This window comes from Triturus cristatus, chromosome 12 (assembly GCF_964204655.1).
Source record: "Triturus cristatus chromosome 12, aTriCri1.1, whole genome shotgun sequence".
NCBI lineage: Eukaryota > Metazoa > Chordata > Amphibia > Caudata > Salamandridae > Triturus > Triturus cristatus.
Window position 1 is genome coordinate 228,088,077 of NC_140595.1, and position 16,514 is coordinate 228,104,590.

The following is a 16,514-nucleotide window of genomic DNA, read 5'->3' on the forward strand; positions in this document are numbered from 1 at the left end:
TCTCCGGACCCGGATGCGTTCCCGCAGGAGTTTTCCGGAATAGCTCGGCCACCGTAGGGCCGGTCTTCGCTTTTCCCTCCTTAGGCTTGGTAGTGTTTCCACGCCCCGCTGCCTTGGGAGCTGGGAGAGCGACGTCGCGTGTTTCATCGGGGTATCTCACCACCTTCTCACTCGACTCAACAGGCTCCCGTTGCGCCTGTCTTGCTGCTCTCGCCTTTGCTGCCGCTACCGCCGCCGATATCTTTGGTGCCATTAAAGCGCCCGGGCTAATCTCAAGGTGAGTTGCTGGCGCCTCCCGTACTCTCCCCAAGTATCGTAGAGCAGTCAGCCCAATTAGCGTCGCCAATCTCAATATCATATGTTTGTCCTCAGCGGGATATCTTCCAATAGGAATCGGAGCCATTTATAGTCTATAATCTCTAGCACAGCATCTATCTCAGCCTTTCCATAACCGGCACAGCTCTGGTCGACGCGCACTGCAGTCTCAAGCGACCGCCATCTTGCCTCTCGTGTGCAAAGCACTTATTATTATTATTATTTTTTTTTTAATGTATTCATAGATTTTAATCAATTGCAGACGGCGACATATTGCATCAGGCTTAGGCCAGGTTGGAAATACATGTTGAGGCTTGTGATTGCATGTTTACATTCGCAAATTCATCCAGTAAATCAAGTGGAATGGCGGTCCAGCAGATCACGCAATGTCCTTGGAACCACATATTCCATCGCCAGTTTGTATATCTGCCTGGAGGGCAACAGCCGCCTGTCAGCAATAGGGCGTCAAATGGGGAAGGAGTGGGGGAAGGAGGGGGGAAGGAGGGGAAGGGGGTTGTACCTCTCTGACCGAGCTTATAGTGTAGGGATGGTGCACAATTGCATGAGGTGATCTCCCCCTGCATCTCTTACATCCCCGTTCTCACTTATGCTACTATTGCAGGCGCCTGTGCTTGGTCAACTGGGTATGTACGTAGAAAACTTTGCAATGGTTCCCATATGTTCTGAGGGCGAGACTGTGCGGGCATTAGTTCCCAAATCTCAGACAGTTGAGTATGGCAGAATGCTGTATCTCAGAGCCATTCGTCGCTGCGCGGCTTGTGTTTGCGGCCCCAGCAGATTGCCACACGTCTCTTCGCCAATAGCAGCCTCATGGCTGTCAGTTTCCTAGTGTCTGCCAGGAGGTTCTCGACGTATCCTAGTAAGGCAGTTAACAGGGTGCTCTCCAACCTGCATTCAGGCATTTCATCCAGCACATCAAACACACAGCCCCAGTATCTCGTAACCTCCCAGCATTCTTAGGCCAGGTGCATGAAGGTGGCCCCAGGAGCTCCACAGTGTGCACATCGCGCATCCACACTCAGCCCGCTCTGCGCAGCCACACATGAGTCCTGTAATACTATTTTAAATTGGTTCCAACCCAGTTGAAAAAGTATATGCTTACTGAGCAGTCCTACCCACGAAGTACGTCTGATGTAGGGGATTCTGCAGGAACACGTTGAGGAGGAGGAGGGCAGCCCGGGGACGCTGTGATAAAGGTAAGTGTGTTTAATTTACCTTAATTTTTATTCGAAAAATATTTATTGAGGGGGGTGGAGGCACGGAGCGGAGCTCCACTGAGTTTTTGCCCAACTCTGTGGAGCTCTGCATAGAGCAATTACGCCAGCTCTAACCGGGCTTAATAATTATATACTAAAGTATATACAATAGGTCTTGAATGCTCAACCTAAAAATAGGACTCTCTACTTGGTGATGTGCAAATGATAAATACGTTTGTTGAAACCTAATTTTCACAGATTATTTTTTATACCCTATATATTTTTATCAGTAAAACTGCATGTTAGTGGAAACATTTTTGGCCTTTTCAATGAGAAATTTACTGTCTGTAAGTGACAGTGCATTGCCACATCATGCTTTAGTAATCTATTTATTAAAAGTGAGTGTTTGAACATGAACTGAGAAACACTCATGCCCCTTCCCTGATGGCAATGCTACTGGTGAATTAAGAGGCAGATCATGGATCATGTATGTGGGCTGGATTCTTATTACACATGAGGTAAACATTTAGTCTGTTTAATCAAACAAAATATATTTTTTGTACAGCAGAAATGCTGAATTCACATATTTGTATGTGTTCTCAAATGCGATAATTAAGATAAAGGCGGCTCTGTAAAATAAACTATTTGCTCAGGATAACACAATTTGAGACCAGTTTACGGGTCACATACACTCCAGTTAGGTCGAGTAGATTATTCAAGTTACTAAACCTGCAGGGCTAATAATGTTAATGATTTTTCGATGCCTGAGATGTCCTAGCTTCAGTGTGCTTTGGCTCATCTCTGGGTTCATTCTGGTTCTCTTCTAACTTTTAATTTTCCCTTTCAGTAGTAATATTTGTCACATTTAAATACATTGCCCATGTGTCTTTTGAAATGTACGCATTATGGGATTGAAAGCTCCCATATTCTCATTTATTAATAATTCGCCAAGATTCCTATGTTGTCTTATCCTTACAAATGCCCAGTATATGCTTCTAGAATTGGTCGTGGTGATGGTTCTTTGTCATTCAAACCGCCGTTTTATTTTTCTCTCTTAACTGCTGTACCTATTTATATTGGAAGATAATAGTTGGTATTTGAATTGATTTTCTTCATTCCCAATTTAACTCCTTCTTTTCCATTTTAGTGGTCATGGTAAAACAATAGTTCTGTGTTCTTGCTGTTCCCATGATTACACCACTTTTAGTATGGGAATTACTAAGTTTTCTAGCAAGTTGTCGTGCAAAATTCTCCAGCTCAGTTATATAGTTATCTGCCTCTCTAGGCCAAGTCTCTAGCAGTGTGGTACATGGGCGACAATTTGTTCTGCTATTGTACTAGTCAAGTCAAAGATAGCTTTATTCGCTTTCATTAAAAACCATAAAAGCACAAAAAAACGACAATCACATGTTAAAATGAATATACAAGTAAATCCAGTTAATTACATCTTAATAAAACAGATTTATAAAATTAAGGGGTACTAGGAAATTGAAGATCTGCATCTGATTACAAATTTCAGAAATTTAGATACAGCCTTAACAGTCATTTCATCTTCAAGCATAAGTAGTTTTACAAAGGCTGGTCTACACTGCCTTAGACCCCAAATTTTCAATAAAGGTATCAAATGTCTCTTTCTGCCCCACGCATAGAATTTACAGAACAAAAGGCTATGAATAGATGATTGCTCAGAAATACCATCGCATGGACATTTGATTAAATGGGGAGACCAATTATTTATTTCAGGGAATGTGATTAGCCTATAATAACAATCAGTTCTCAATCTGGCCAGTAACATTCTATCATAAGGAGTGTAATCAGGTGATAGATAAAACTGTAAGCCAAAGCCCTGAAGAAGTAACTGATGGTGTGAAACAGATTTTTTCATGCTCTCTTTAGTCCACCGACTGTTTTCTAGGAAGGCAAGACATCGATCTTTAAAGTCCTTTCTTGAGAGTGTGGATAATAAAGTTGGATTATTAAAATAGTGTGGTAGGCCCATATTTGTTAGAAAAGCCTTAATGTATGCTAACCACGGGATGTTTTTACTTCTTTCAAGGTTAATACAATCAGTTAGGACAGTTCTATTTAGAGTAGTAGCTAATGAAGTCCAGATCTTATACCACAGTAACAAGGGGCTAATTCTGATCAAATCAGAAATAAAAGTTATGTTCAATTCATTATGGCACACATATGTGGAAATAGACCTGGGAACTGCTAGCAAATACCGGAGGAAAATGTTTTCCCTTACTTGAATTACCCGGCAATCTGCAATGCCCCAAAGGCCGGCCCCGTATGTGGCGATTGAAACACATTTAGCTTTGTAGATGTCCATTAAAATACGGACCGGTCTACCTCCTAATTTGTTTGCGAACTGTTTCAAGGCTCCAAGTGAGCGTGCAAAAGCTAGATTTCTAACATTGACTGCTGGTGTCCAAGAACCCCTGTAGTTGAATAAAATCCCTAAATAAGAACATGAATCTATTAGTTCTATCTTAGACTGATTTAAAAAGGTATTGCATGGAACTTTGGACGCTGATGAACAACTCATGGTAAAAGTTTTTCCAGTATTAATTTTTAGGCCCCTGGATGACATAAAAGATGAAAAGCTAGTTAACGCTTTTTGGAGCCCTAGTTGGGTTCTGGCCATGATAACCGCATCGTCAGCGTATAATAAAATAGGAACGGCCTCGCCGTTTATCTGAGGATAGTCTACTTTCATCTTCAATAAAAACTCAGCCACACCGTTTATATATAAGTTAAAAAGAAAGGGAGCCAGGATACAACCCTGGCGTACACCTTTCATGATAGGAAATTTGTTAGTGCATTCACCATTTTTACCAAAACGGACCTTAGCTCCTGCTCCACGATAAAACTCTTTGATAAAATTCAAAATGTTCATATCAATGCCTAATAAGGTTAAAATGTCCCACAAAAGTTCATGGCTTAAACAGTCAAAGGCTGAAGTTAAGTCGACAAAGGTCATAAAAAGGTTGCCCTTCTTAGCTATCGTATATTTTGCAGTTATAATAGCTAGATTAAGTCCTTGTTCGACTGTGCCTAGTCCTTCTTTAAAACCATATTGAAATTTAGAAAGGATGTCACTGTCTTTGGCCCATACCTGTAATCTATTTAGGATAAGTCTTCCGGCTACTTTCATCAACGAATCCAGCAGCGAGATAGGCCTATAACATTTTGGGTCATTGCGGTCACCTTTTTTAAAAATGGGGACGATTATTGCTTCCTGCCAAGTCAAGGGAAAACCCTTTTTATTATAGCTATTTAATAAGTTGGTCAGGAGCGGGGCCCAAAAAGAGATGTTTTCCTTGAATAGATCTATGGGAATCCCATCCGGGCCCGGAGCTTTGTTATTTGAACTTTCAGTTAGGGCTAACTCCATTTCTGTTACAGAAAATGAAATATCCAGAGGGAAACCCGTAGTTAAGGTGGACAGGCTATTTTTCAAAGTGCTTTGTGAAGGAGTTAATAAACTACACAGGTCATCCTTCTTGTACAGTTCAGTGTAGTGGGCAACCCAGGCAGATTGTTCAATTGCCAGGTCTATCACATCAGTTTTTCTATCCATAAAAAAAGGGGCATTAACTGCCTTCCAGAATGCAGTATTGCCTCTCAAACAGGACGCCTTTATTAGGGCAGTCCAGGCATTCTCCTTAATCTCTTGTTTTCGCTTTCGTATAGAAAGTTTGTAGACTAGTCTGGCTGCTCTAATATCTAAGTAGTTCCTAGGCGTGGTTTTTAAGTGCTGTTTTAGGTTTGCATGGGCTTTGCTGCATTCAGAGTTGAACCAGCCCTCGAGTTTTTTTCCTCGTCCTTCACTGGGCGTTCCAGTCAAATTGTTAAAAATTTGCAGCGCAATCGAATGGAAAGCTTTAATGACCGAGTTGGGATCTGGAGAATCTGCCAAACAAGTCATGATGTTAGAATATTGGTCGGTAATTAGGCTATGCAAGAAGTTGACTGAATCAACCATTTTCCATTTAATTGCGTAACCATTTTTTCTCGCCATTTGAATAGAATGGCCGTAGAGATTTTCCACTGTATTTGGTAATTTTCCATTCCTCAGTCCAATATCAAAGATTAAACTGATGGGAAAATGATCACTCATAACAACATCCTCTGTATTAAACATGAGGATATTGTGACGATAGCTATTAGTGATTAGGATGAAGTCTATCGTGGAGTGTAATCCATGTCCAAAAAAGGTGGGTTGAAAACTTATTTGTGGGTTACAAAGCTCGTTTGCATAACCCAGATTCCAATCATGAATTAAAACATTTAGTGAGTTACCTAACGTTGAATGCTCGAAATGGGTGCAACTTTCGCCCAGAGGATTTAACATACCACATGTATCCTTACTGCTATGTGGGCATAAATGGCAGTTAAAATCACCGGAAAAAATAATACACGTATCTTTGTGACCTCTATCTGTGGCACAATAGATCAGGTTATTTATATCCTCGAGTGCATGCTTGTGTTCTCCCTTGGGAATATTGTTATATAAATTCACCAAAATAATTTGTCGAATGCCTCCAATGACGAGGGAAAAAATCTGGTAAAAAACGTGACCGCCATTTGTCAAAGGCTTTATTGTCATGGTTACCATATTAGAGATGTACGTACAGAGTCCTCCCGAGGGTCTACCCCTCCTGGACTGTACAGCAGGGGTAGTAAAAGTGCGGTACCCATCAAGATGGATCTCTTTAGTTTCCCATGACTCTTGCAAGCAGATAATATCATACTTGTCAATGAGATCTCTAAAGCTAGGATCCGTTATTTTATTTGATAGGCCCGCAATGTTCCAGGTTAACAAAGCTAGTTTGCTACACTGGGGGACTATTAACGGATCCATTACCAGTAGATTCTCGTGGGCATCTGTTAAGTCAGACTGTAGGAGATTCACTCCTGTAGTCTTTCCTGGGCTTAATCGCGGATATTGAATGGACAAAGAGTTTTCGGGAACAGTATATGTAGGTCCTACTAGCTCTCTACGGGGTACATCTTCTGTAGTAAATTCAGGGAAAGTATAACTCAGTGCTGTTTCAGGGGCTATTCTCTCAATTAAAGGCCCTATGGTGTCAGTTAATGGGCTGATTCCTCTTTTAATTTCCTCGCTGGAAGCTCCACTAAGGACACCCTCGGGGGTAGTGGATAGGAGGCGTCAGTCGACCGATTCCAGGCAGCTAAACCGGTTATCGGTCCATATTCCTCTCCAATTGTCCAGTGGGCATGCGTCTCTGGTTTTTTGCCGACCCCGCACCCACCTGTCGGCTACTCTGTCTTGAGTACCTGCCATACCCCTGCTCTTATCAAAGGCTAGTTCAAAGGGATTCCTAGGTGGATAAAAGAAAGACAGCCGCATTGTTGCAATATCTTCATTGTTAAACTGATTTGGCCATGAGCAAATATAGTCAGCTGTATCCTGGTCATCAAAATTTACAATCACCCTTCAGCGTTTTTTTACTTTGCCCTATCCATGGTACTCTACGTACCATGAGGATCTTACTCGACCTATTGGAAGGCAGGGGCCGTCTTAAATTGAGCCAATGTTGAACCTTGTTCTTCAAAGATCCTACAGACTCCTCTACATCTTCCCTCAGTTCTGGCACCCCAGTCAGAATCACCAAATATGGGGTTACTTCCGGGGGCAAATCAATTGATGGTCTCTGTAATAATACCTTTCCATCAGGATTTGTCTTAGGTAACGGGGCGGAATTTCTGGGTGAAGTAGCCTTCTGCCTACTAATTTGAGAAGGTTTGCTAACATTACTGAGTGAATTATTCTCAAGAGCAGGAGGATCAGTAGCTAAATTAGGATCTCTTAAAGGTATGCTTTTGATAGATTGTGAGACCCTCGTTGAATTATTATTAATGGTTTGCTTCCTTATTCCATCGTTATGTACTCCAGGTTTATTCAGTGGTTTAATGAAAGCAATCAAATCGGTTAATTGTTTTTCAACGCCTTTTAATCTGGCCTCTAAAGGGGAAAGGTGTAATTTGAGTAATTTGCTCATATGCTCAAGTATTTTAGTATCCACCTCGACAGCCATGCTAGTTGAATTTAAGCTGGGGGAAACAGTAATGCAATCTGTATCCTTTGTAATGTTAAGCGAGTCTAAGCGAGGGTTACTATGCGTAGACTGTTCATGGTTTTGTCCCTCCTCTTGATCACTTAATACTGGGACATTGGTCTCCCTGTCTATGGGTTTTGGCAGTTTCTGAAGCTTTCTAGGTTTCTTAACATATTTCGATTTCCTTTTTTTGACAAGTTTTGTGGATTTCGGTATTGTTCTCTCCCTGCTCCTCCTCCGCTGTGTATCAGTTGGTTTAACTAGCAAGGAATCATGTGGGTGGGTCAAGGACCTGTCTGGTTCTAGGACCGAAAGGAATTCAGAAGCCGATACTGATAGGTCAACCATATTGGGGAGACTCTGTCGAGGCGGTGGGGTATCTGTAGAGACTACGCCAGTTGTTGGTTTATTTGGAGTTTTAACTAAAGCAAAATGACCCATCGAAGATCGTTTTGCCCGTGCCAACTCCTGAGAGACTCTACGCTCCATGAGTGCGATCCCTTGGTCAATCACAGAGTTTGCTCTAACGATGAAATTATCCAAGGGACCAGTAATACTAGTCGACTCCATAGCTGTTTTGTTCCTGCTCCCTTTTGCTCTTGTGGTTGCCATAGTTTCAGTAAGTAACAGAAGCGCTAAAATGGCCAAAGACAAACAAAAGATAATAAAGGTATTTCCGACTGTCAAATAGCAAATCTTAGGGAGGTAGCCCGGTCCGGTCTTGATCGGTCTTTAACGGGCTTAAACGGGCCCGCCCTTGGCCCGGGCTTCGCCCGGCGCACGTCCCGCGAGCGTCCCGCGTGGCGTAATGGTAGTTGACCTTTATGGCGTGCCTGACGGAAGAAGGGGGTGTGTCCGGGAAGAGACCTCAGGTGATTGTATTTTCTGTGCTGAAAGGCCTCGCAGTCCCTCACGCCCACCAACAAGCACAAACAAGCACTGGCAATGGCGATGTGGTTGAGCAAAGCAGAGTCCCAAGCTCGAGCGGCGCCCGCGGAGCGGGGGCCGCGAGACGAACGCTGGCAATGGCGATGTGAATGAACAAGCAGAGTCCCAAGCTCGAGCGGCACCCGCGAAGCGGGGGCCGCGAGTCGTTTTGAGGTAAGCCGGTGATCAGGGGGTGTGTCCGGGAAGAGACCTCAGGTGATTGTATTTTCTGTGCTGAAAGGCCTCGCAGTCCCTCACGCCCACCAACAAGCACAAACAAGCACTGGCAATGGCGATGTGGTTGAGCAAAGCAGAGTCCCAAGCTCGAGCGGCGCCCGCGGAGCGGGGGCCGCGAGACGAACGCTGGCAATGGCGATGTGAATGAACAAGCAGAGTCCCAAGCTCGAGCGGCACCCGCGAAGCGGGGGCCGCGAGTCGTTTTGAGGTAAGCCGGTGATCAGGGGGTGTGTCCGGGAAGAGACCTCAGGTGATTGTATTTTCTGTGCTGAAAGGCCTCGCAGTCCCTCACGCCCACCAACAAGCACAAACAAGCACTGGCAATGGCGATGTGGTTGAGCAAAGCAGAGTCCCAAGCTCGAGCGGCGCCCGCAGAGCGGGGGCCGCGAGACGAACGCTGGCAAATGGCGATGTGAATGAACAAGCAGAGTCCCAAGCTCGAGCGGCACCTGCTATTGTACTATTCCATTTAAGTTTTCAGATTGAGGTTGTTCTAGTAGGCATGCTCCTGCTTTGTGACAAGCATTAGGACTGGCAAGGGCAAAAGTCTGGGTAAAATGATTGCGTTCTGTTTGTTTTCCTATTTGGGATGTGCCCACAAGCTTTAACCCCTTCCCCGCTCATGACGGAACCGCTCCGTCATGAGCCACGGTTGCCGTGTGCTCATGACGGAACGGTTCCGTCATGCCACGACCGTTGGCGGCCGCTCCGCCCACGCGGCGCTGTTTCCCCGCCTGTGCGGGGGGACAACGCAACTGGGCGGAGTCATGACGGAACCGTTCCGTCATGAGCACAGCTCAACCGTGGCTCATGACGGAGCGGCTCCGTCATGAGCGCGCTGCCCCCCCGCACCCCCCAGCGCCGCGGCGGAATTCCCGCCGCGGCGAAGGGGTTAATAATGGCATGCTTGATATTGTATAGTCCAGGATCGAATAGCTTGTTGTCGAAATGTGCATCAAGGCAGCAGATTGGTCTGCTAGGAATTTAACATTAAACACTCTAGTTACCACTGAGTGACATACTGAAAGAAGCTTCTCCCATTTTGTCTCTTTTAGGTTTGAAGGTTGGGACCTGTTTTGGGATGTTTCAGTGGATGTTTTGCAAGTTTACTGTTTCCTCTCTTATTTGTCTACCATTAGGCTTACGTTAACACTGCCTGGTATTAACCAGTATCCATCAGGATATTCATGTTTGCACTCTCTAGTTAGATTCTGTCATTTTTCCATAACCTTTCTCTTCTCCATTCGTGACAGGTTATTATAAACATTCAAAATAAGAATGCTTTGAGTGATAGCATCCAGATTTTGCTTTATATCACCAAGACACAGGGTTTGTTCACGTTTAAATGAGTTGCTTGTAATGAGATTTGAGTTGAAACATATATTGTTAAGCCCCTTTTGAGCATCCTTTCTTTTCTGTTCTAATTGCTTGATTACGATGTTCATTATATCCTATCAAATGGAGATCCTGTTCACACCATGTTTTCTGCAGTACAACTATATAAAACTGCTTCCCAAAACATTATGTCTCTGGGCCTTTTGTAATCCTGATAAGTCCCCCTCCATTCTACGAAACAAATTGTAACCTCACACAAGAGGTTGTGGAGGTTGCAGGCCCAGCAGGGTTATCATTTATTCACTTTTTTTGATGGAGCAGTTAGCACAAGGGGCTGCCGGCTCCAGTGCTCTTCTGGCCGTTTCTGCTCTTTTTTCATGCTGCAATGTCTTCCTGCGGTTTGGTTATAAAATATCATTAGGTTCACTGTTTCTTATCGTCTACTCCTATGGCATTTTTTATTTTGGTTTTGCAATATTTCACTCTTCTTTTATTGGATTTGTTTTGCCCAATTATACATATTACTAGTGGCTTTTTCTCTTGGATTGCCCTTAAAAGGTCTGGATAAAGTTTTTCTATGTATTTCTTAATTGTAATTTCCTATTGCCTAAACATGTCTTACTGAGTTCACATAGTTCACAACATCCTCTGAGAGGCAGGTGGCTAAGGTTGATTAATTTATTTGTGAACCTTGGGGAGGTTGGAATTCAATTGGTGTCATTTGCAATATATTCAGGTGTGACAGCACAGCATGTGCTTTTAATAGTATTTTGATATTTCCTCAATTGAGAATGCCATGTCTTTCCTTGTATTCTGGATAACAGACCGTCTCATTTTGATGTTGGTTCTTAGTTCCTATCAAGTTGTGATTTGGAGAGTTTAAGACTTCTTGATCAATTTACATCAATGTTTCTAAGTTCTCCTTATTTTTTACTAGCAGGGGGCACTAATGCAGTTCATCTTGATTGTTTTCACCAATTCACCCAGATTATACTTCCCCTTGCGCAGTCTCACCATTTAAGGCCTCTACTGGGTCATGTTATTGTGCCTGTTTGACTATATTCCCAATTGTCCACTCGCCTCCTTCCAAGCCCTGCTTTCTTGTTTAACTGGTAGTCCCACAGTTGATTTACTGGCCACTTCTACCAGCATTGAATCAGCACATTGAGATGCTTCTTCTGTAACTGACTCTCGTGTTTCAACTTCTCAATCTTCAATGTTGTCAGTGTTTGCTAGTTCCTTTCTTATACATTTGTAATTCTGTCACATCTCTAACACTGAAAAAAAAATGTTTGTAGTCTTAGCTCTGCTCTCCGAGGGGCCGATTAGGATGGCGGGCGGATCGCCTCCGCCGGGCCAGCGGTAGCCACCCCCGGCCCTGCTGGGGAGATCCGCCCACCATCCACGCCTGAATGACCCCCCGCCATATTAGGATGGCTGGGGGGTCCGCGGCGGACGAGAAGACCGTCCGCCGCATTTCCTCCCGTCGACGAGTCGACCGGGCGGAAAAGGGGTTGAATATGGTGGCGCTGTCTGCAAGACACCGCCATCCATATTACAATGCAGGCGGAGAGCAGCCTTTCCATGGCGTCATCGCAAAAGGCATGCGGTTTACGCAGTTGGGGGCCCATTGCGGGCCCCCAGGATGTTGGGGGAATGAGGGGGCATATGGGGGAACCCATGGTACCCCGCTGCATTGGCATGCACAAGGTGGCAGGCACCGCATGGTGCCTGCCACGTTGTGCATGCAAATGCACAACATGCATTTTTCACATTGCGGCGGGTGCTGCTTACAGCACCGCCCGCCGCAATGTGAAAAATGCGGGATGCGCCTGCCAGTGTGGCAGGAGTATCATAATGTAAATGGCGGGACCGCCGCACCTATGGTGGGTGGTCCCTTTTGCCGTTGCGGTCCGCCCGCCATCGTAATTGACCACTAAGTGTTTACTAGATGTTTTTTGCTATTGTCTTTTTGTATATGTTCTTTGGTTGGAGAGTGTTGGATGTGAGATTTATCTTGATTTTCTATGACTTTGTTAAGTTGTGTAGAGTCAATGATTGAGGACATTGTTGATCAAAAATCTTATGCTTAAGTATTGGAATTTGAGATTGGACTATGTGGAGCACTTGGTTGCTCTGTACTAATGTTTGTTTATTAATTTAAGTATTAATAGAGTTGATTGATCAGTCTTTGTTAGGTGGCTTAATGATTTCCCTCTTTTTCCTACTTAAATTCTTAACTCCAGAAAATCAGTCCAAAACCAGTTGTAATGGTGTTAATTTATCTATAATTGCCACTCCGGTACAGCTTATTATTGCTTTTGATTCAATTCCATCCCTCGTCCAATGTGTAAGGTTGTTTAAATGGTCAGGCTTTGTATCAAGCTTATAAGGAAGCCTTGAAGAAGCTCTGCAAACTTATGAAGGTGTCGAGAAGGGAATACTTTGTTAACCGCACAGAGAGTGTGGAGAACTGTGGAAAGGAAATTTTCAGGATGTCATATCCTTTACCAATCCTTCTGCGATGGAGGGAAATATTCAGCCTTTCCCCTCCCTGTGCACAAATTTATCTGATGTCTTTGAGGGAAAAATACAGAAGGTATATGCCTCGTTTTCTGCTGGGGCTGAGATGGTAGAGCCACAGCCATCTGGAATTATAAATTCCAATGGCACCTTCTCTGCATTTCTCCCTATAACTCTGCAGGAGTCACTGGCTGAAATCCTGAGATGCAAGTCTGGCTCCCCTGAGGATCCCTGCCCCCCTAAGCTCTTGAGGTCATTGTCTCACGTGATTAACCCGTTATTAAATCACATTTTGAATACCTCTCTTTCCACCGGCATTTTCCCTGATATTTGGAAACATGCTTTTCTACTACCCCTATTAAAAAAAAATAACGCAGACCCTACGGAACTTAGAAATTTCCGCCCGATCTCACTACTGCCACCACCTGCAAAAATGTTGTAAAAACTGGTGCAACACAAATTTCATAGAGGCACATGACATCCTGCATGACACTCAGTCCAGTTTCCGGTCGGGGTATGGCACCGATACCGCACTGGTGGAGGTAGCTGAATCTGTGAGAATGACTGAAGACACAGGGGCTTCAGCGATGCTGGTCCTTTTAGATCTGTGTGCAGCAGTCAACAGGATTTCGCACCCAATCCTACTGGACAGACTCAAACATCTGGGCTTGCAGGAGGTAGACCTCTCCTGGTTCCAGTCATATCTTAAAGACCGCTCTCAGAGGATCTTTCTCTAACCCCTTCAATCTGTACCTATGCCACTGTGGTGCGGAGTGCCTCGGGGCTCTGCCTTGATTCCATTGCTCTTTAACACCTGGTGCCACTTTTCACTCTCATTGCATCTCAGGAAGTGAAGGCAGTCTCCTATGCCGATTCGTTTGCCAGGTGTAAGGGGTGACTGAAGGACATCTCGAGCTGGATGAATAATAACAGCTTGAAACTAAATGCGGACAAGACAGAGGTCTTGTTCTTCGGGCAGGCTTCCCCTCCCTCTGCAGGACTATGGTGGCCTGCAGAAATGGGATTACCACCATTACCGGCAAACACGGCTAGGAACCTGGGCATCAGATGGGAAACTGATCTATCTTTTACGGCCCAAGTCCGTCATATATCATCCTCATGTTTTGGAAAGCTGAGAAGTTTAAGGAAGTTTCTGTACCTACTGCCGGTGGAAAGTTGTAGGGTCACAGTCCACACCACTGTGACATGCCAGCTGGACTACAAAATAGTTTGTACTTGGGGCTGCCTTATTACCTGATCAATAGATTACAGATGGTACAGAATGCTGCAGCAAGATTAATACGACGGGTCCCTTTCCATCATCACATCTCCCCCCGCATCAGACAACTTCACTGGCTCCCTGTAGCAAAAAGGATAGAGTTTAAGGGCCACATGTATCAAATTTGGAAATTGCGATAACCTAATTGCGATTTTCTGAGAATCAAAAATAGGCAATCACAATTTCCAATGTATGAATCTCCAAGAGTTTCATATTCCGATCCCTAGGGGGTCGCAAATTGACCTACCTCATTCATATTAATGAGGTAGATCGCAATTTGAGACCCCCTAGGAATCGCAAAAATCACGGGAATGGTAGCTTACTGGGGTCAGCAGACCACCTTGTCCGTGACTGCTTTTAAATAAAGCAATATTTTTTTTAATGCAAATCGTTTTCCTTAAAGGAAAAAGAGTTGCGTGAAAAAAAATAAAAATGAAAAGTTTTCTTTTCACTTTTTAAGAACAGGCAGTCGCCCGGACCACTGCCTGTTCTTAAAAAACTTGAAGTAGGTGGTAAAATGCGAATCTTTTGCGATTGCATTCACGGTCACAAAACATTCATACATAACATTAGGATTGGCTATTTGGAAGGGATGCCCCTTCCAATTACCAAATAGCAAACCCATTTTGCGATTCGGTAACAGGTTACGGAACCGCAAAATGAGTTTTTATATATGTAAAAAGCCTTTTTTGCATTTGCAAACAGGCTGATTCTGTGAATCAACTTGTTTGCAAATGCAAATTTGGTTGATACATGTGGCCCTCAGTCCCTGACCCTGGCCTTTCGTGCCTTGCACAACAGTGGCCCTGGGTATTTCAGGTGCAGGCTATGCCTATATCAACAAAAACGCTCTCTGAGATCCAGCTCCCAGCACCTACCTGCTTTGTGTACCTCGCTATGCTAAGTCCGGAATGGGAGGCAGAGCCTTCACAGTTAGAACGGCCAGATTGTGGAACGCCTTGCCCTCCCATATACGCTTGATTGAATCAGAACGTGAGTTCACGAAGACCTTAAAGACCTGGCTTTCCAGTCAAGGCTATCGCCTCTTTTGGACCTGATTCTCACCTGCATTTACAGCTAAGCACTGGGAAACCTCTGCAGGAGGTTGCTATTGCGCTGTACAAATGCTGTTATTGTTATTATCAACCCCAGAGACAAAAATTGCCAAGGTGTTTAATAAATCCACTTGTATTTCTAATGTATTCGATTGATAGTTGTTGCCTTTGATGTATTAACTTCAAGCAACATATTCCTGAATGGTTTGTTCTTGTCATGCTCTCTTTTATCTCATTGATCTTGATCTGTATTGTTGTCATCACGTATAGCTACAGCTTGCCTGTCAGGGATTTTACTATTATTAACACTGTCAATGTTTTATTCTTTTTGTAGCCAACATACGGCAGTGTCCTGCATTTCGGTCATTATATTCAAAGTTTGTACATTGTTGTCATTTTCCACAAAGACTGGGTGAGGTGACATTTTGTCACATACAAGTTGTAGTCATTGAGTTTGCTCTTGCTCCTATTCCTGTTTCTGGGCATTAGGTTGACCTTGATTTTATTGTTCATTCAACTCGTGTGGTTGTTTTTAATTTATCAGAGAGGAGCTACCTTCTAGCTGATTGATATGAAGAATGTTGTCATCGGAATCTAAGTCTAGGGAACGTTGCATATTGAAGATATCAAATACCGGTTTTCAACTAATTTTTGTCCTTTTATTTGAAATAGAGTCCTGAAGTTTTAAAGATTTCCCACTAACACATTCCCATCTCTGTTTGTACTTACTCAAACAGTATGTGGTTGTTCTTATTTGGCTTTACCTCATTTTATACTTCCAATAGGTGTTGCTTCTACAAATGTTTGATGTTGTGAGGTTATTTAACTCCTACTACAATTGTAAAGTCTATAAGTAATGCAACATTTCCTATCTATCGAAACAGATTTTGCTTTTCCTTCTTCTCTTTTTATTACCAGCAGCCTTTGAAAAGTATCATATCATAACCAACAAACTACATTTCCCATGAGACACTGGGAAAACAGAAAAACAGTCCATCCAATCAGAGTGTTGCCACGCATATAACAGTCCCTGCAGACTTTCTATCTCCTTCTTTCTATCTGTGGACACGGGATTTCCACGTGGATTCTATTCCTGTTTATTGGACTCCGATCCTGGAGTAAGGATACAAAAAAATTATAACTTTTGTCATTCCATACCAGATAAAACTGTAAACAAACATCATATGACATTAGTAACCATAGGACATTAGCAATCTGATACCTCAAGTCAAAAGCATGAACCAAGAGAAAAAGGTCTGCATATGGCTTGATATCACCAACAAAATATCATTGCCCCTCTGTCAGGGTGGGTATTAACATATATGAAAATTCTGCTTGCCTCCGTGTCCTTAATGAAGTTGAAATTTTCCTTTACGATAGCTAGCAAATTTTCCATTCTATGGCAGGACTCTGTGGTGAGGATTAGGCAAGTTTAAAGCTGGTTTACCACTATGTTTGCCAGTGCAGGCACTGGTTTAAGGTAAAACTTTTAAAAAGTGGAATCAGATGGCCAATCAGCAGCGTTGTTCTAATCATGCTC

At 43.5% G+C, this 16,514-nt stretch overlaps 1 protein-coding gene across 1 annotated transcript in view; it reads left to right on the plus strand.

Moving 5' to 3' along the window:
- Positions 1 to 8,258: 8,258 nt before the first annotated feature.
- KCTD19 (potassium channel tetramerization domain containing 19) overlaps positions 8,259 to 16,514 on the plus strand; it is a 1,216,368-nt gene continuing 1,208,112 nt past the window's right edge. Inside the window, exon 1 of the mRNA XM_085637050.1 lies at positions 8,259 to 8,288. Within this exon, the coding sequence (XP_085493176.1) occupies positions 8,259 to 8,288 (30 nt within the window). The remainder of the gene's footprint in view (positions 8,289 to 16,514) is intronic.